Source organism: Acanthochromis polyacanthus, chromosome 6, assembly GCF_021347895.1.
Source record: "Acanthochromis polyacanthus isolate Apoly-LR-REF ecotype Palm Island chromosome 6, KAUST_Apoly_ChrSc, whole genome shotgun sequence".
Taxonomy (NCBI): domain Eukaryota; kingdom Metazoa; phylum Chordata; class Actinopteri; family Pomacentridae; genus Acanthochromis; species Acanthochromis polyacanthus.
In genome coordinates, this window is record NC_067118.1 from 11,397,022 (window position 1) to 11,416,643 (window position 19,622).

Here is a 19,622-nt window from a genome sequence, read left to right on the forward strand (position 1 = left end):
GATCATAATCTGTGCAATATTAATGCTTCTCTCAATATTTATATTAATGAAATAATCTATGCAATACTGCTGACATGTCAAATACTGTTATTTGTATGACTAGTATACTTATGTATAACAATATTGCACGTCAGTGGTATTGCACAGATACTTTCATGAATGTAAATACTAAGAGAATATTGTACAGATTATGATCTATATTGCACAGACTGTGCAGAAGTACAAAAATACCTATGTAGCAGTATATGTAGAAAAATAGATATTGCAATGGGTTTTTAAAAATACAGAAAATTCCTCCTGAATGTCACACATCCAATGGAATCAGATTGAGCAAAACTGATTTTTTCATTTTAAATACATCTGCAAAACAGATATGTGTTTGCAAGAAGTAAACAGAGTGTCCTTTTGCTGAAGTCTATCTGGCCAGCAGTTCTGCATGTGGTGAAGCTGCAGCATCTCCGGAAAAGGAGGCAGGCAGGAGAGGCGCGGACGTGACGTCGGTGATAAGTACGTCTGTAACCGTCCACCTTCCGCCTAACAGCCCAGCAAACCAGTCTAAATCGCCCCTTGGATTTCCTCAAACAAACCCCGCTTCTGGCTGTCACCCCGGGCCAAGAAGACTCCGCTCCGAGAGGTAAACACCGCGGACTTGAAACCGTGAAAAATGAACGCAGCGGCTGCTTAGATGTGTGTTGACTCGCTGAGCTCCAGAGGGCCTTGTTTACATCTCAATCCCCGGACTCGAGTGAGTGAGGAGGCGGCGGCTCAGTGGAAAAGGAGCGACAAGGAGGGGTGGCTACCTGGTCGGCTCTTAGGGTGTAAATTCATGCCATGGAGTAAAATTAACTTTTTCTTGTAAACTTTTACGAGTGTATTCCGAAAGTTTAACTCTCGGGAGGAGTGGCTTTGGCATGCCGTTACTTCACTAATGAACATAAGTACCAGCACGCTAGCCAGGAAGCTAATCCGGCTAACGATGAGTTAGCTGTGGATTTACTACCGTTTTTAGCTTCTGTTGTCGAAGTCGGACCCAAATGCCAATGTTCTGGCTACAGTCAAGCTTTTGTGTCTGTTTTTACTCGTCCCAAATACAATACTTCTCTTCCCCCAAGACCTATTATCAAGCCTGTGCTGAGTCGCTGTAATGCTTTAGCCTAGCGAGATGTGTGTCACCCAGTTTGCTGCCTATTTTTATCCTGGATCGGGCGGAATGCGAGCATTCGTCTGTTGCCGGGCTGGCACCGGAGGCCGGCCGGCTGGCAGGTTTTCCCGGCTATCCTCGTTTTCCATTCAGGTGAATACTTGCGAAGTCATATTTGGACCCCTCGGTGCCAGACAACGTCTTTGATCCGGTGTTTGTTTACCACGATGAATGCAAATCACGTTGAGAAATAAGCCCACTCGGGGCCTCTGTGGTATCACGGATCGTGTCATCTCCACAGTGTACATCCCGTTCAAAGTTAGAGGAGTTTTTGACCTATATTACACGGCGGGGACCCACGTTTTGCAAAAAGGGGAAACACAAAAACACAATATAGATAATTCTTAAACTGTGTGACTGCAAGGGGAACCCCACTCCAACAAGAACTTCCACATTTACACGATAGTGCTGGTACAAAACAATCTCAGTAACCTATTCCTTCTTGAAAAAAACATTTTATTGCTCTGCTACATGACTGGTTGATTTTAGGAACCAGTATGGCAATACATGTAGAAAAATCTCCAGTCCAGATATGAAGTTTAACTCTAGTACTGCATTCAGTTTTAACTGTCTCAGCAATCTAATCAACAATTTCAGGCACTTATTTCTACAATGCATTTCTGCTTGAAATATATTTTATTGTTCTGCTAAAATGCTGGGTTGTGCTTTTTACCAATATGGCTGTACATATGGAAAAAAATCCCGTCCATGTATGAAGTTTAACTCTAGTAGTAGTTCAGTTTTAATCCTCTCAATTATTTAATAAACAATCTAAGGGACTAATTTCTTCAATGCATTTCTACTTGGAAATGTTGTTGTTCTGCTAAATGAGTGATACCAATAACCAATATGGCAGTACATAAGGAAAAATCCCCTGTTCATTTATAAAGTTTAACTCAAGTACGGTATTCAATTTTTAACCCTCTCAAATGTTTTGGAAATCAACTAGAGGAACCCCACATCAAGAAGGATTTGCGGTTTTGCATGACATTAGTGCAACACAACAATCTTAGGAACTTATTTCTTCAATGCATTTCTACTTGGAAATAGATTTTATTGTTTTTCTACAAGACTGGATGATACTGGGAAATGATATGGCAGTACACATCGAAAAATCCCCTATGAAGCTATGGAGTTTAACTTTACTACTGTGTTTAGCTTGAACCCTCTCAACTATTTAATAAACAACCTAAGGGACTTATTTGTGCAATACGGTTCTGCTTGTAAATAGATTTTGTTGCTCTGCTAAATGACTGGGTTATACCAGGAACCAATATGGCAGTACATATGGAAAAATTCCCTGTCCAGTTATGAAGTTTAACTCCAGTGCTGTATTCAGTTTCAACCCTCTCAACTTTTGCAAAAATCAACAAGGGGAACCCCACTCCAACAAGAATTTGCCCTTTTGCATGACATTAGTGCTAGACAACAATCTTAGGGTCTTATTTTTTTTTTACAGTGCATTTGTGCTTGGAAAAGTATTTTATTCATTTGGGTGATCCTGGGAAACAACATGGCAATATATGTGGAAAATTACCTGTTCAGTCTTGTATTCATTTTTTGCCAACACTAATATTTGGGAAATCCTCCCATGAGAAATTAGTGTAATAGGGTTAGGGTTAGTAGAAAAATATAATAAAAAAATAAAATATACACATATGTTGGTCGACCTTATATTGTCAGTTTTAATGCATCCAGTCGTAAATCGCTGTCTTGCTGTTATGCACTTGGAGTTGTCTTTGTTTAATTCCAACCCATACTGGCCTGTTCCTGTTTTGTATCGATATGTAACTTCCCAGTTTGCCATCAAGTTAACCACAGTTTGCTTGTTTTCTCTCCTGCTAGAGCTTAAAGCACCTTCAGTTAATCTACTGAGCTGTAACGTTCATCAAAATTCATGTCTTATATCCAACAGATCTACAATTGTAGAGCAGAAGCAGAAGTGTAGAGGTAGAGATGCAGAAAAAGGATGCAACAAATGAGATGAGGGCTGGCTAGAATGGCAGTTTCTGGGCTCCGGATATTCGACCCCGATTAATGACGGATATTCGGATCGGATCGTAACATCCGATGGGAGAGGGGATGAAGGGATGAGTCGAATACAGATTGTGCGACATTTTCCGCCACGGGGAAGACGAAGGGACCAGCCCTAAATGAGATAAGTGGTTCCATAGGGAGGAGATGAGGAGAAGAATTTCATCTGTTTATAGCACAGAAAAGCAGTTAAGTCTGATGGTGAGTAGGATAGGTGTAGTTGAACTGCACATACAGAGAGGGAGGTAGGAACCTTGGACCTAATCCAGTCAAAGCTCATGGCCTTTAGATCATGGGTAGCTTGTCTTCAGGCCAATCTGTCATTAGTCTGCACTCTCTTGTAAATGCACCAAATCCAGGGACTGGTATTCACTGGTTTATGGTCCGAGCTGTGATCTGTAATGAAAGGTCAGCTGATAAGTAGTGAATGTAGATGAAGGTTTAGCAACGACTGGCCGATAGCTTGTGCATCTCTGCTGCAGTTTAGGCCTTCAGTACTGTGCAAATATGTGTAAGACCTTGCAGTTGCAAAGCTTTACAGTTAACCAGCTGCCAAACTCTCCTCCACTCAAAGTGTAAGACATTTTACATGGTTAATTACCACAAAATATTATTTTAACAGTCTAATTATGTTAGATAATGGGAATATAGTGTGTGATTGTGTCTCCCAAAGAAGGAATAAGGAGACTCTGTTTGCTCAGTTCACTGCAAAGAATTTTTTTTTTTTTTTAGAAAGTACGTTTTTACCTGTTGTGCTCATGCAGTATGTGCAGTAAAGAACTTTGGTACAACAAGTTCTGTATGTGAAAGTTTATGAATAGTTCTGTTTCCTCTTAGAAACATTTTCAGACTCGTTATTTTTCCTCCACCAGTAGAAAGGTTTTGATAGATTAGTTAATATTTGCTTTAAGTCAAATTGAGGATGACTGACTGAAATACCTTTTTTTTTTTTTTAATGTCAGATTTGCTTTAAAAGGCCTGGGGTGCCCCATTTTCAGATTTTCTTTTAAAAATTTGTTGCATATACAGCTAGATGCACTGCTGTTATCAGTTCCCCTTTTGTGAATAACGGCTTTATCTCGACATCAATGGGCTACAATGTAAATATAGTCAGATACATACATTATTCGATTTATTTTTTTTATAAATTTTTAACAAACAGCATAGTTTTTGATGATTTTTTTTCACAAACGTGGCTATTGTGTGACAAGACATTTGTTAGCAATGATACTTTGGTACTATGCAAGACTAAATGTAGAACTGAACTGACTTATAAATTAATCAGTCAGAAGAAACAACTTGAAAAAATCCATCCATCCATTATGTATACACTGCTTAATCCTCATTAGGGTTGCGAGGGCAATTTGAAAATTGATGTATAATTTAAATAGATTAGTTGATAATGAAATTAGTAGTTGCTGTTGCTGAGTCATCTATTTGTTACAACATTTAATGTGCTGTGCTACTGCACTGTGGCAAATATTGAATTCGGAAACCATATAGTTAATAGTTTGGATAAAAAATAAAATGTCATTTGTAGAAGATGTGGATCAAATGTGGGTTTTTAACAACTCCAGTTTTATATATAATTTAATCTTGCTGGTGAACCACAGATAATAGATTTATTTATATTAGGACTTTCGTGTAATTTATAAAAGCAATCAGCATGAGTAGTTCACTAATGCATATTTTTTTTCCTTTTTGACTCTCTGCTGTCCCTTTCCGTCCTCCTCTTTTGTCATCGCTTGCCTTTCCTCCTCTCCAGTCGTTTTTCCTCCATTCTCAGATTGTCCTGTAACCAGCTTTCCAAATGAGTGACGGCGAGTGTGACTTCTTCTGCTTCTTCCGCTGCTGCTGAGCGCGCTCACTACGCGCCTCAGACAGACAGGAAGCCTGGGTGTCTGAACAGTGACACGAGCAGGCGGGGAGAATAACGGGGAGGGGGAGCTTCAATCGAGCCATTTCAGCTAATTGGACCGCTGGGATCCGACAGGTAGGCAGGTCGTCTACCTGTCCGGGTGATTGATTTAACTGACTGGATGTCTGTGGACATGAACAGCCAGGCGTCGGACAGCAACGAGGAAGACTTCGGGGTGAACTCTGAAGAAGAGGAGGATGACGACGATGGCGGAGAAGAAGAGGATCAGGGTGACATCGCGGCCTACTACGAAGGAGTGGCCAGTGACGTGGAGCAACAGGGCGCTGACTCCTTTGATCCAGAGGAGTACCAGTTCACCTGTCTGACCTACAAAGAGAGTCAGCGGGTGTTAACGGAGGAGGTTAACACTGTGGCTGCTGCGCTGAAGGTGAGTGTCACAGTGGTTTTCAATGCTGCGCTGTTGTCAACTTAAATAGAAGTTGCTGTTTCAGCATTTGCAAAACCAGGATTCATATTCGTCACTCAGCAAGACCTGAAGTGTATTTTTAAAGGTCATTGTTCAGATCACTGCACATTTTATATGATCACAAATTAAGCAGAATAATATCAGACAGACAATAGGGTGTGTAATGCGCAAATCAGTAAGAAGAACCACATTATGTGCTGATGAAAATGGCACAAAAAGTAGCACAGGAGTAGTCTGGTTATTCCACATGTCCTCAGCAGTTAAAACACATTAAGTGTTGTAGTTGTTGTTAGTTTCTATGATTACTGATGCTGTGTCAAGCTGAAGGCTTATCTTAGTCATTCTCTCTGACAATTTTTTAGCCTCTGTCATCAGAGGCTTACATGAGTAAATAGATTACAGGGATTTGATTACATTCTAATAGTAATTCCTGCATCAAGAGTGTTAATTAAATCCCTCTTTCATGCGTTCAAAGTTATTTGAATAAGTGATAAATGGAAAAATCATAAATGACTGAAATCTGCCTGAGATTACATTTCTGCAGTATTGTACATAAATGTGTTTTTAAGTGTGTATGACATTCTTTTTGGAAATTGTGCAGAAGAATAATAACTTTTGAGTTATTGATTCCTGTGTGTTTTCTGAAAATACAGATTTTTGAATGTGTTTGTGAAGAATTTCAGCTTGGTTTGCTTGTCAGGGCTGAAACAAAACGGAGAGAAATAAGGGTAAATATGTTTTCTTAGAATTTAGTCACATAGTTTGGATAGGGCTTGAAACTTATAGGCCATTTTTTAAGGTAAGAGTGTCTGGTGTACCCAAACGTCTTTCCAAGTGTCTCTTAGTGGGTGATGTGAGGTTGTGCTAAGGGCCCATATAGAACTGGAGTTCTGTCCATTAATCTGATGGCATCTGAGCGTGTCGGCTTAATTTCTATATGAGCACCCCGATCACTTTTACGTGATAGTTGTGGTGTCAATCTTACTCGGACTCAGTCATGTTTGCCGCTTCACTTTCAACATGGCTGAACTGCATATCGTCCCATTTGCAGATATGCATACATGAGCAATATACTTTGAGATGTGTGAAATGATTTAGGAGAGGCTATTTTCACATTTTAGCACCAATATTGGTCCACAAATATCACAGTGTGGGGAAAAGACACAGCTCCAATCACAAATCATCTTTGACGTTCACTTCGACTACAATTTCACATCTATTACAAACTAAGGTATCCATAAAAATTTGACCCTGAATTAAGAAACCACACAAATACTAAATAATAATTGTATAACATTAACAGTAGCTGCATTTACTTTGTTGCTTCCAGCTATTTGTGAGAGTGTTTCTCAGAGTTTATTAAATAACTGAAGCATCAGAAAGCACCATGATTCATATGAGCTTGATGAATTTTATAAACTTTCTCTTACTTTAGATTTAGTCATTTGTTTATTTGTGTATTATTATGAATTATGCATCACTTAATGTACTGCCTAATGTCGCATGTGTGACAAATATAGCGTACATACTGTTGCTCTGAACCCAACAATATGTGTCCCATTTCTCAAAAGGGCTTAATTTGATTAACTAATAGAAATGCGTCTCAATCACAATGCCGCTTTTCATACACAGTAACAGAAGGTCATCTATAGATGTGCTGAGAGTCCTTATAGTACCCAAACTTCTAGTGTTTTTGTGAAAAAATAAGGACACAGCAATGAAGAAAAGATTGCTCAAGGATTTAGTGCTACATTCTCAACTCAGAAAAAAAGTCCTCTGGGCAATTTGTTAGATTTGTCAAACTGGGAGATATTTTTCCCCACATCCTGTTTAATATACAGGGAGTCCCTAAAGTCTGGACACACAGGAAATCTCATTAATAATCATGTTTTTGCCTCCACTGATTAAATGTGGCTTTGTCGAAAGAAGAAAGAGTTGAACTGGTACTTCTCAGTGGACGTGAAGGATGGACATATCAAAGGATAGGGTTAAGGTTAGGGAAGTGATTTTCTTTGAGGCTAGCATGAATTTTAGCCTTGACCAATTGTTTAGTTTCGGCTGATACATTTGGTCGTTTAGAACGGGGTTCATGACACTGCCCGTTTCATTTAACTTTTTAACCACCTTTGTCATCATGGAAAAGCCAAGTGTAATCCCACTTGACTGACGTGCATTAAATTCATCTTTCGACACGTTCACTGAGAAGTACCAGTTCAACTCTTTCTTCTTTCGACCAAGTCATATGTAATCTGTGGAGGCAAAGAAATAAAGTTAATGAGATTTCCTGTGTGTCCAGACTTTAGGGACACCTTGTACATTCATGCATGTACCAGTTAGGGTGTAGGTTGAGCTTGGGTGTATTAAAATGACCAGCTTTAAGTAGCTTCATTGAGGACGCTGTTACAGGCAGCTAATTGTAGTCTTTGCTGATGGCCTACATTGTTCTGAGTGCACACATTAATATTAAAGCATTCTTACTGTACAGCTGGAGGAGGCAAACATTGATCAAGAGCTTATGTCATGTTGAATATGGCCTTTCATTCTTTACAGTGAGCACTTCTTTTATATACTTATTTGAGGTCACTTTGCTGAGCAGGCATATTGTTTTGCATCAACACATTGCTTCACACTCAGTCACAAAAAAACCCAACATAAGCACATGCAGAAGCTGCACAGTCCAGCTGCAGTTCTTTGTTAGCAGAGGTGTTGTGTGTTTCTCGATGGAGATAGGTAAAAGCCTTCTTTTAAAAGACAAAAAACATTTCAGTGATTTTGCTGGATTAGAATGGTGACTTGAGACTCTTCTAACTTCCACGACTAGCATAAAATCCTCAAAGTCTGGCCTATGATGCTACCATAATTCTAGATGCACTTGAGTTATCCTTTTGCCTCCCTCATATTCTCTGCACAGTAGCAGCAACAGCAGAGACATCCGTCCATCCAACTTTAGCTTTCTGTGACTTATAACTATTCAAATTTGTTAATACAGGCTTTTGTTTTGAAACTGAAGCATGAAGGATGATTTTTTTTATAAAATTTTATTTCTTAGTTTTCGCAATTACTGAATCTTTTTGTCTAGTAAATTTTATTACAGTCCATACTGATCTCTTCAGATATGCCGTTTTTGTTTTCTGTGAACCCACTGAACTCTTTTTCAGAGTGTTTGTGGGTGTCTTCTGTCACATTTTTACTCAATGCAGAGTCATTTTCCACTACAGTGTGAAGTTCTGCATCTTTATAGAAATGGCACAACCATGGTTAGAAATAGACAGATCCCTAAAATGTCTTTTGTGTAGTAGAACAGTTACAATTTCATAAATCATAAAAGCAAGAGTTAAATTTATTTGATTATTTGTTTTTCAAATACAGGAAAAACCTGGAATCAACATGTACATTATCTTTCCCACAGGTGTTAGTCATTTTGTTGCCATACTTTCTTTTTTGTATCTGCTCTGTGTAAGCGCTGTCTGCAGCTCAGCCCACTTCGGATGAAAAGCCACAGAATTCTTATCATACCACAGTTGAATCACTAACGGTTTTGCAGCTGCATAGAGGAATACTTTGGGGTTTTTTATTACAGTGGCTGCTGATTATAGGAAATGGTTAATTTGCCAAATTACTTTTATAGAATTATGTGATTTCGATGAAATATCACAGTTTTACACAGATGTATATAGCGATTCTGGGTTTTGGCTCTGATAAGTTGGTGTCATTTTTGACGTTTTTCTAATCTGCTGGTGGGTTTTTGGGTTCAGAGGGTTAATAAATGTGATAAATAAGTGTACTTAGACAGTACAAACCAAAAGAGCAAGGAGAACTTTACATTTGGGAGATTTTCTTTAGCATTTCTTACATATTTTTATTTGGTTGGAGAAGTAAAAATTATTTCACTTTTACTGATATGTCCTCAGAGTCCTTTATCTTTTGTTTATCTTTGTTGAGAACTTACTTCTTCTGCAGTGAATACATTGGTATGAAGAAAACCTTTTGTGTGGTCATTTCCTGCTCCTCTGCAGCAGTGGCAGTTTTTTATCCATTAGTCAAACTGCAAACTGTGTGCTATAACTGAGTAGCTCAATTCAAGACAGTCAAATTACACAGCTACATTTCAGGCAGCATTTCATTGCTTTTAAATAAATATAATTTCCTCTCTCTGTGATCTTTCTTTCTCTCACAGGTTTTACCAGCAGTAGCAAAACTGATCCTGGTGCATTTTCACTGGCAGGTCTCACAAATACTGGACAGGTTTGTATCATCTGCTTCTTCCCTATGACATGCGTTCAGTCTTTCTTTTCATAAGCTCATCTCTTTCTCTATAATCCATTATTTATTCTCATTATTCTCTGCTACTTCTCCCTCCTTGCCGTTTTTACCTTATTATCTCCCCGTATCTGATACCTTATTTTTTTCTTTTTAGTTCCTTCTGATATTCTCTGGTTCTTTCTCTCATCATCTTCTTCTTGTTTTTTGCACAGCAGTTTGCACTAGAGATTAGAATTCCATACCCATACATCACCGTCACTGATCTCTGATGAACAGCCTACTTGTGGCATTTCTGTTTTTCAGTGTTTTGTCATTCAGACTCTAATTTGTACTTTTATCTTCTTCAGTTCCTCATTTGACTCCTGATTCTGTCCATGTTTCCCACAGATATAAGTCCAACTCGTCTCTGCTTTTGTCGGATGCTCTGGTCCAGCCCAGCAGCACCTGCAGATCAGTCACTGTAAGTTTGGGTATAATCGGTACCTTGTAGCCGCTTGTTCCTGCTGGACACTGGACACAGCTAGTAATTAGTTGATTTATTTAAATAAATGGCATTTTTGATCATTATTCATAGCATTAGTCATGTTAAGGAACTTAACATAGTTAGGTGATTACAGTATTATGAAGACGGACTGAACAATTCTCCCATTGAGCATTACTTGGTGACAGTAGTAGGAAAAAAAACCCAACTTGCTCTTAACAGGAGGAAACTTCAAACAGAATCAGTTTCAGGGTGTGCAGCCATCTGGCTCAACCAGCTGGGGTTAGAAGAGAGTAGAGAGGGAGGATGTGTGACTAAGGGATGGTTCGGGGTCAGCTGAGCCAGCCCTAACTATGAGCTTTATCAAAAAAGAAAGATCTAAGCTTAATCTAAAAAGTGGAGATGGTGTCTGCCTCCTTGACCCAAACTGAGAGCTGATTCCACTGGAGAAGAGCCTGACAGCTGAAGGCTCTGCCTCCCATTCTACTTTTGGAAACTCTAGGGAGAAAAAGCAAGCCTACACTCTGACTTTGAAAATGCTCTGCTGGGATAAGATGGCACGCTGAGGACTTTAAGGGACAATGGGGTCACTCTGGTGAAAGTCAAGCTTTTCTTTACCTTTTTAGCATGTCCGTATGGTGTTTTTTATATGTTAGAAGACACATCATAATGGAAATAAGCACTCAGTGCCAAGGCTGAGAATTCTACCAATAAGTCTCAAAAGTACAGATTCAGATTTCTGGGGTTTCTTACACAAATCTAAGAAACTAATCCGACCAATCTGCAAGGTGGGACTTTCTGTATCATTATTCTCCTTCAGAATCTGTTTCTGGTTCAAACATCTATGATGGAATTACTCCAGTACAACTTGTTATTGAGTAGTTATGCAGTGTAGGAGCAGAGTTGTAGATAATGTTGAGCTGGACTTGAATGGGCAGCGATTGAATGGAGAGTGGCAGAGACTAAATACATCTGTAATGTTCTAGAAGAAGCAACAATGTAAAGTTTAATCTAAGCCATTTTAAGGCCGAAAGGAATATATATATATATTACCTCTACATATGTGATATTGATTCACAAAGATGAGTTTTTAGGAGTTTAATCAGTGACTTTGACTTTAAGATGTTTGTATGTAAGGCTAGATGTTTACATTTTTTTCCTGAATTTTACAGGGAGCCAGTGTTTAGATGCAAACACAGGAGAAATATGATCCCTTTTTCTAGTTCCTGTCAGCACTCATGCTGTAGTTTGACAAGGCAATGATAACTGTTAAATTTGGCTTTATCTTGTTAAGCTAACTTAACAGTGAGACATCAATCTCTACATGCAAATGCAGTGTTCACAATGGTATCATTAACTCACCTTACTGTAAGCTGCTAAAAGATGTTCACAAGTATGTAGCTCAACAACACCAGTTATAAATGATCAGCTGAATTCCCACCCCTAAATATTGCTCATGGTTATCTCTGCATGGATGTATTCTTTTCTAAGCAGTTGATCTATAAATTATTGCACTACAGTCTGTTCATACATTTTGTATGAAAACACTGTAGTGCAATAATTCCCTTGCGTTGTTTTACAGCTTTGTTTCAGGTCCTCCACTGAATTGCATTGATATAATGAAAATACTCATTTTTAACAGCAATAATAACAAAAAACACATTTTAAGTTCAATATTCTGTCATATGTTTTCATTAATTTTCCTGATGTTTTAGATTTTTGCCATTGTATCGAAGTCATTATTTTGGTTTCGTGAGAACACTAGCATGGACTACGTTTTCAGCATCACACTGACAAGAGTCTTGGTTAGAGCTTCTCAAGTAAGATTATTTGCTGCCGTTCTGAGCTTTATAGTTTTCTGTTTTAGGTGTAACTAACAAGTTAATGTTCATTTTAAGGCATCACATGAGAATTTTATTGTATATTACAAGACAATCACTTGCAGCACTAATTTCTAGTTTGGTGATACAATGGTGTTTTATTGAACTACTTCTGTAAAATATTTCAGACAAGTTGACCTCTTTTGTTAATCAGTGGTTTGAGCTGGTTGACTTTAATTTTTCTTCAGATCTTTTGTGACATTACTTCATCTTCCTAAATACCAGAGCTACAGATATCGTTTAACTTTGACCTGATTGTGATATAACATCTACATGCACCAGGCATATTGTGGTTAGCAGCTCTCCTGTGCAATAAGTGTTAGTTGTTAGAGTGTTCATAATTTGTGTTTGTATTTTTCAGGCCCCTCAGTCCCTCCAGTGTGGTGTCTGTCTACAAGTTGTACGGAGAGACTCCCTGCTGGCGCTGCCCTGCCAGCACTCCTTCTGCAAAGCATGCTGGGAGCAGCACTGCACTGTACTGGTCAAAGATGGCATGGGAGTGGGTGAGTACAGTGTGTTTTTGTGCCCCTCTCTAACTGTTATTGCAGTGGGTGAGTCACACTTCATTTGATCAGAGCACCCAAAGGTCTGTTCTTATGTCGGTATGTCTGCACTTTATGTATTTATGTGCTGGTGATGTCTGTGGATTAATGTGTTTGACCTCTTTGGGGTTTTGTCAGACTTTCAGCCTCGTATCCTTTTTGAAACTTAATTTTTGCCTCTGCTTTCCTGCCACTTCAGCAGGGGGTATTTAATTTGAGCTACATCAGCACCTAATGATACCATTGTTACTGACAGAAAACAGTGCAGATATTGGTTGTTGGTGCACAAGTCTCGTATTCGTTTACCTGTTTCTGCATGTGTGAAAAATCTAAAAATATCCTGGGACTTTGAAGATGAAGGAGGTGTAATATGAGGTTTTGATGACTCCCATCTGGAGTAAAGTTTACCAGGTGGGCGTGCTTTTGAGGCAGCATCACGATTATCAGCGTGCGCTTGTGAAACAGTGTGCTTGTGTCAGCAGGATAGCAGATGGATGTGTGGGTGTGTATATGGATCAGTTCGGAGTTTTAGTGCAGCGTACTGTATGCGTGTGGTAAAGTGCTTACAGTTTACCAGACTCGCTGTCCATTTAGTTGAGTGTGTGGGAGCACAAGTGCATTTTGTCCTGGACTGAGTGAGCATGTTTGTATGCACTGACAGTTGCGTGTCCCTGTGCTACTTTTTAAACTGCGTCTCTGATAAAGTCAGTCAACATAACTGAATCCCTCTGAGTCTGATAAGTGTCTCTCTGTAAGCTGCACCAAGGGCAGGTTTCTGATGACAGATGACCCTAGTCCAGTTTCTGGGCCAGTGTAATGCTAGAAACCAGCCTACTAAAACCAAACACAACTTCAGTTGAACTTTCAAAGTCATGTATGAAGTTTATTTTAGATGATGGGTGCAATGGTCTTTGAATGTGGCTTCTTTCACTCTCAATGATTCACAACTCTTTAAAATATATTTGTGCGTCTGTGTTTGTTCAGGTATCTCGTGTATGGCTCAGGACTGTTCCCTGCAGATGCCAGAAGACTTTGTCCTGCCGCTGCTGCCAGGAGAGGAGCTGAAGGACAAATACAGACGCTACCTCTTCAGAGACTATGTCGAGGTGTGTGACGGACTCTGTGTGTGCTGAAGCTGTTTGCTCAGATGCTGTGTCAAGATCTGTACGTATAGCAAAGAAGACATCAGGAGCAAGTGGCGAGGCAGTGAGAAAGAGAGCCAGCTCTGTTGTGAATGTTTGATTTATCTATAAAAAATGTTATTTGATTTTTAAGTTCTTTAAGTCAAGCTTTTGTTCCATTTTGTAGTGTTATGCCCAGCTCGTTGTAGAGCATAACAAAAAGAAGGAGGTCGACACAGTGACAACTTTTAAATAATAAAATTAATTTATTAAAGAACTCAACCAAGAAATAACCCAGGCTAAACCCAACATAATCAAATCCAAACCAAAATCAAGAAGAGTGCCTAGCAGGCACCTGCCATCCGGGAGAGGAGAAAAAAACCCCATCTTGGATTCAACCTGCTTTTAAAGGCCCCCAGCAGGTGAAGCCAATCCTGAATAATGAAAGGGAGGGGCAGGCAGAAGGATCTGCTGCTCTGCTGAACAGCAGAGGTGAGAGGAGGGAGGGGCAGGGAGGCCAGGATCTAAAATGGAAAGCAGAGACAGGACACAGGAAGACAAACACACTGACCCCAAGTCCTGTGGCCGTCACAGTAGTCTGCATGGAACGCTACTACAAAATGACAGAAGTGTGACTGTCACACAAGGATAACGGCATGAATTTCTAAACCACTGATACAACAGTTTAGATGCTGACTCAGATGCACTGCCTTACAGAAATCCTGCATCGCAGCTTTTGCGATTTGCTGATTGAATCATGATTCTGATTAGAAATTGATGAATTGTTCAGTAAAAGTCTATATCATGCCTCAATATCTTATCACTGTCTCCACTATATGTCTCACCAGCTAGACATCCATCCAAACATATTTATGCACATTTTCATATCTTATTTATGTTTTCCTCAAGAATAATTCACTCAAGTGACAAAGAAATACATTTTTCCTTGTGATCACCCAGCTTTTGAACTGTATCTTAGATTACTGTCTACAGTGGAGTTTAATTTAAATGATCGTGGTGCTCACAACAGTGGAAAATATACATTTTAAAAATTCAGCAGTCCCTCCCAGAAATAGTTGCACTCTAAGTCTGGACAGTCCACAGAACACAAAAAATAGTTCAAAAGATTTTCCAGTAGAAAGTGAATCATGCACTTTATTTTTTCTGTCATATATGCTCCTTAACCGCTGTCTGTCTTCTGCAGAGTCACTTCCAGTTGCAGTTGTGTCCGGGTGCCGACTGTCCCATCGTCATCAAGGTGCAGGAGCCTCGGGCCCGCAGGGTGCAGTGTAGTCGCTGCAGTGAAGTCTTCTGGTAGGAAACACACAAGTTGTGCTTGTACAGACGTGTATGAGTTACATAAAGAGGTTTCATCTTGTAGAATTACACAAAGAATTTCACAAATATCAAGACTACAGTATTAATGAACTTAGTTACTTTGATAACGGCCAGATAGTTAGTGTTTTGTTTTTTTTTGCTTTCATGTTGGCTGTGAAACAGATTTGCAATAAGTATCACTGACCCTAAAGAACAAGTTACAGCAAGAAGAAAATTAGGACATTAAGACTGGGACTTTAACGCGTTAATTTTGATTAATTAATTACTGAAAACTAACGTTTAAAAAAAAACGCATTTAATCGCACCTTTCTCTGTTCCCTAATTTCTGGCACACCGGTAACATTGGTGCGCACTCCAACCCAGGATGTGGTGGTAATGAACCTAAAATCTGTTTTCTAGTTGCAAAGAAGTGAAGAAAGAGTGATGTCAGCACGCAAAGTCTGGTGAACAGTGATGGAAAAGAAGACCACATTGAGCTTGTTGGGAGAAAAATTTTCTTTTAAAAATCTTCCCAGTGGCAGCTTGGATAAAAGCATTGTTGTGTACAAATTGTACAACAAAGAGTTTTCTTGTCACCGCAGCACCTCAGCGCAAAACATGTTCCTGTTAGCACCGGAGCTAACATTAGCTATGTTCCAGCAGCACAATGCAATAAAAGCATAAAAACTGAACTAAAATCAACAAGGACACAAGAAACACAGCAGACATCACACAGAAGACCAGGGCCTAAACAAGGACAACATTGCACTTCGGGAGAGAGTTCTTAAGAGTTGTACAGTTTTATGGCGGTGGGTAAAAAGGAAAGTCTGTAGCGCTCCGTTTTAATGTTCGGAAGGGTGAGCCTCTGGCTGAAGGTGCTCACTCTATCCTGCAGGTCATCATAGAGTGGATGAGAGGGGTTGGCTAGAATAGAGTCAATCTTGACCCTCCTCCTCCTATTCACAACCGACTGCAGCTCTTCCATTTTTGAGGCCACCACCGAGCTGGCCTTATCGATGGTCTTATTGAGCCTGCTGTGCTCCCTGGCTTTAATGCCCCCACCCCAGCAAACCACTGCGTAGAGCAGGATGCTGGCTACCACAGACTGATAAAACATCTGTAACAGCCTAGTGCAGACATTAAATGACCCAAGTCTCCGCAGAAGGTACAGTCTACTTTGAGCCCGCTTATGGACTGCTGCCATGTTGTCTTTCCAGTCCAGGTCCTTGTTTAAGTGGACACCTAGAAATCTGTAGCTGTCCACTATCTCCACTGCTTCCCCACGGATGATGATGGGTACTGGGGTTTCTGCCCCGCCTGGGATCAATCATAAGTTCTTTGGACTTTTTTGGGTTCAGGAGCAGATAGTTCTGCTCAGCCCAGCCGATAAATCTCTTCACTACACCCCTGTATTTCTCGTCCCTGTCCCCGGTGATGCACCCCACAATGGAGGAATCATCCGAGAACTTCTGGAGATGACATGATCCAGATCTGAGGCTACAATCAGAGGTGTAGATAGTGAATAGAAACGGAGACAGCACGGTTCCCTGGGGTACTCCAGTGCTTCCCAGCAGTACATCGGACTTACAGCCCTGCGGCCCCACGTACTGCAGGGCTAAGCTGATTAGATGCTTTTTTTAACCACATTCCACTACTATAAGCCATACATTATTTTTTTTATTTATTTCACTTCAGATTTACATTTTTTGTGAACTTTTTTTTCCCTTGGTGTAAAACAAAACTACACAAAAGACTGTCTCATAGACACATCTGGCAGAATTTTCAGGTAAATGAAATGCTTTCTGAACACAAAGCACTTTCAAGAAAAACTAACTTAATTTAGCTTAGCCCCTTTTTTGACCTGTGTTGTTTAGCAGAGTTTGTCACAAGGAGTTCAGAAAGAGTTCTCTTTGCAGATCTTATTGGAGTATTTAAATGTTACTTGCATATTTGCCTGTTCTTAAACATATTTTGCATACATACAGATTTTTTTAAACATTTGTAGTTTATGATGCGTCTTTTTGTTGCATTTCTGTGAACAGTATAAATGTTAATGTCTCTCCCTCAGTTTTAAATGCCGTCAGATGTACCACGCTCCCACAGACTGTGCAACAATTCGAAAATGGCTGACCAAATGTGCAGACGACTCAGAGACTGCAAACTACATCAGCGCACACACTAAAGATGTATGATGGATCTGCACACCAACACACATGCTATAAATATGCACTGATGCACCATGTACACATAAGATCAATTGTGAAACACAAAATGATGGTATTTACAGTAATACTGTGCTGAAATGTGACATTTAAGAGTTGTGTTTTTCTCTTCTAGTGTCCTAAGTGCAATATCTGCATTGAGAAGAACGGAGGGTGCAATCACATGGTGAGTCATGGCTGAAAATCACACTTTCCCAGAACACAGGAAATGCTAAAAATATATTCAGATTCTGAGAGCTGAGGTCCTCAACTTTATAGCTCAACGCTCCAGAGCAAATATATGTTACTTATCGTTTGCATTCTTTTTTATAATTTTACATTTAAATGGCTCAATGTGAGACACTCTAATTGTGTCAAATCGACCACTAAATGGTTTTGGATGAACACATTTAGCTCTTCAACTGCTCTGATTCTTTAAAAATGAAACTGTGGCTTACATGGTTGTTTAGCAAGTTTCGGATTCACTAATTTGACTTTCTTCTGTGTCTTTGTTTCAGCAATGCTCCAAGTGCAAACATGGTAAGTTTCACACAGCCTGTATGGTCCAGTGCAGCTTTCTGTGAGGAACTTTGCATCCACCTAGTGGCTTTACGCAACATGCAAAAAATGTGTCATTACTAGAAGAGAATAAATGAACTTTTACAATTTGATGCATGTTTATGATCAGTCTTAATCTTTCTATTTGCATCTTTTGGCTACAGTGCCAACCTTATAGAAGCATGTAGGTAAACAGATTGTCTGATTGTCTAACTTCTGAGGCTACAGTTGGTCCCACATGTCAACAACTTCTGCTTGACTAATTAGATTTTGTCAGTTAATAATGTGTTTAAATCAAGCTGTTGTTAGCAACCTGGAGAAATGAATAAATCAGTTTTATCAAGCTGAAGCTGCTCTACACTTGACTTGTAAACATGTGCCACTTGCTGCACACACTGTATAAATCATGTATCTACTGGAGAGTCCATAAATATGTGTTTTGTGTCTCCTGAAAGACTTCTGCTGGATGTGTCTTGGAGACTGGAAGACTCATGGCAGTGAATACTATGAGTGCAGCCGCTACAAAGAAAACCCAGATATAGTCAACCAGAGTCAGCAAGCTCAGGCCAGAGAGGCCCTTAAGAAATACCTATTCTACTTTGAGAGGGTAAGTAAATCTCAGTAAAGGTCTTTGATTAAAGCAGTGCTTCTCAGATAGTGAGGCGCACCCCTCTGCGGGGGTGCAGAGCCATGACAAGAGGGGCGCGAGCGACTGGGAGAAAAAGGTCCGTCTACACAGAATTAATTTGCTGAACTATTGTTTTAAACATCAGCCTGTTTTTCGCGGCACACTGACTGTGCTGGCTGCTGTGCAAGTCCATACTTGCATACTTGGCAAATACGAACTATCAAGAACGCATCGTTAATATGCAATTGGAACACCGACATACTTGATTATGTCACCACTTCGGCTCATCTACTGTGATTGTTTTTACCAAGAGTGTGAAACATACGGCCCGCGGTCCAAAACTGGCCTCCCAGATATTCCATTTTGGCCTGCAGGACTACTTTACAAAGTGTAAAAATTACAGAGAAGACATTACCCTTTAAGCTGCAGTCAATTCCAGCCATTTTCAGTACAAAAAATCACTAATATTCTATTTGTAAATAAAAATATGACGAGAAATACAGGGAATATTGGACGCGCATCGCGAGGTGCATTTCCTCGAAAACGACCGATTCGTGGATTATATACCGACTTCAAGACATGTTTTGGACAAAATAGTTTACTGGCTTGTTTCGTCTGGATGTCCAAGGTTGGATTATGGCCGTTTTTTGTGGAATATTTTCATCTGTGTGTAATAATGAACCCGGAAATGTGAGTCGCCCTGTGTACGTTAAAGCCGTGTATAGAGAACGGATGGATGAATATTCGTTGTTTGTCGGACAAATGTGTTTATATTACCCGCTGTGGTAATCACATCTGAAAGTGGTTTATACCGGCGGATTCATGAGAATCTAAGCTTTCCATCGGCGTATAGTGTTTGTATAATCGCGTTTGCAGTTTCAGACATTTAGCAAATTGCTTATGCAGATCTCAAAGTGTACTGCTGGCGGGACACTGAAGCGCAACTGAAGCGCAACGGGTTAACTGTAAATTGTAAATTTTAAATAATTTCTAGACTCTGACAAGTTGCTTTGATCATAAAGTAAAATACGAGATTGTTCAGTTCCAGATA

The 19,622-nt window shown here is 39.7% G+C and overlaps 1 protein-coding gene across 1 annotated transcript in view; it reads left to right on the forward strand.

Moving 5' to 3' along the window:
- Window positions 1-481: 481 nt before the first annotated feature.
- Window positions 482-19,622, forward strand: part of arih2 (ariadne homolog 2 (Drosophila)) — a 29,368-nt gene continuing 10,227 nt past the window's right edge. The window contains exons 1-11 of the mRNA XM_022206315.2: window positions 482-634; window positions 5,001-5,541; window positions 9,758-9,825; window positions 10,231-10,303; window positions 12,566-12,707; window positions 13,731-13,852; window positions 15,072-15,181; window positions 17,253-17,370; window positions 17,522-17,572; window positions 17,904-17,925; window positions 18,399-18,550. Coding sequence (XP_022062007.1) covers window positions 5,275-5,541; window positions 9,758-9,825; window positions 10,231-10,303; window positions 12,566-12,707; window positions 13,731-13,852; window positions 15,072-15,181; window positions 17,253-17,370; window positions 17,522-17,572; window positions 17,904-17,925; window positions 18,399-18,550 — 1,125 coding nt within the window. The 5' untranslated portion in view covers window positions 482-634; window positions 5,001-5,274. The remainder of the gene's footprint in view (window positions 635-5,000; window positions 5,542-9,757; window positions 9,826-10,230; window positions 10,304-12,565; window positions 12,708-13,730; window positions 13,853-15,071; window positions 15,182-17,252; window positions 17,371-17,521; window positions 17,573-17,903; window positions 17,926-18,398; window positions 18,551-19,622) is intronic.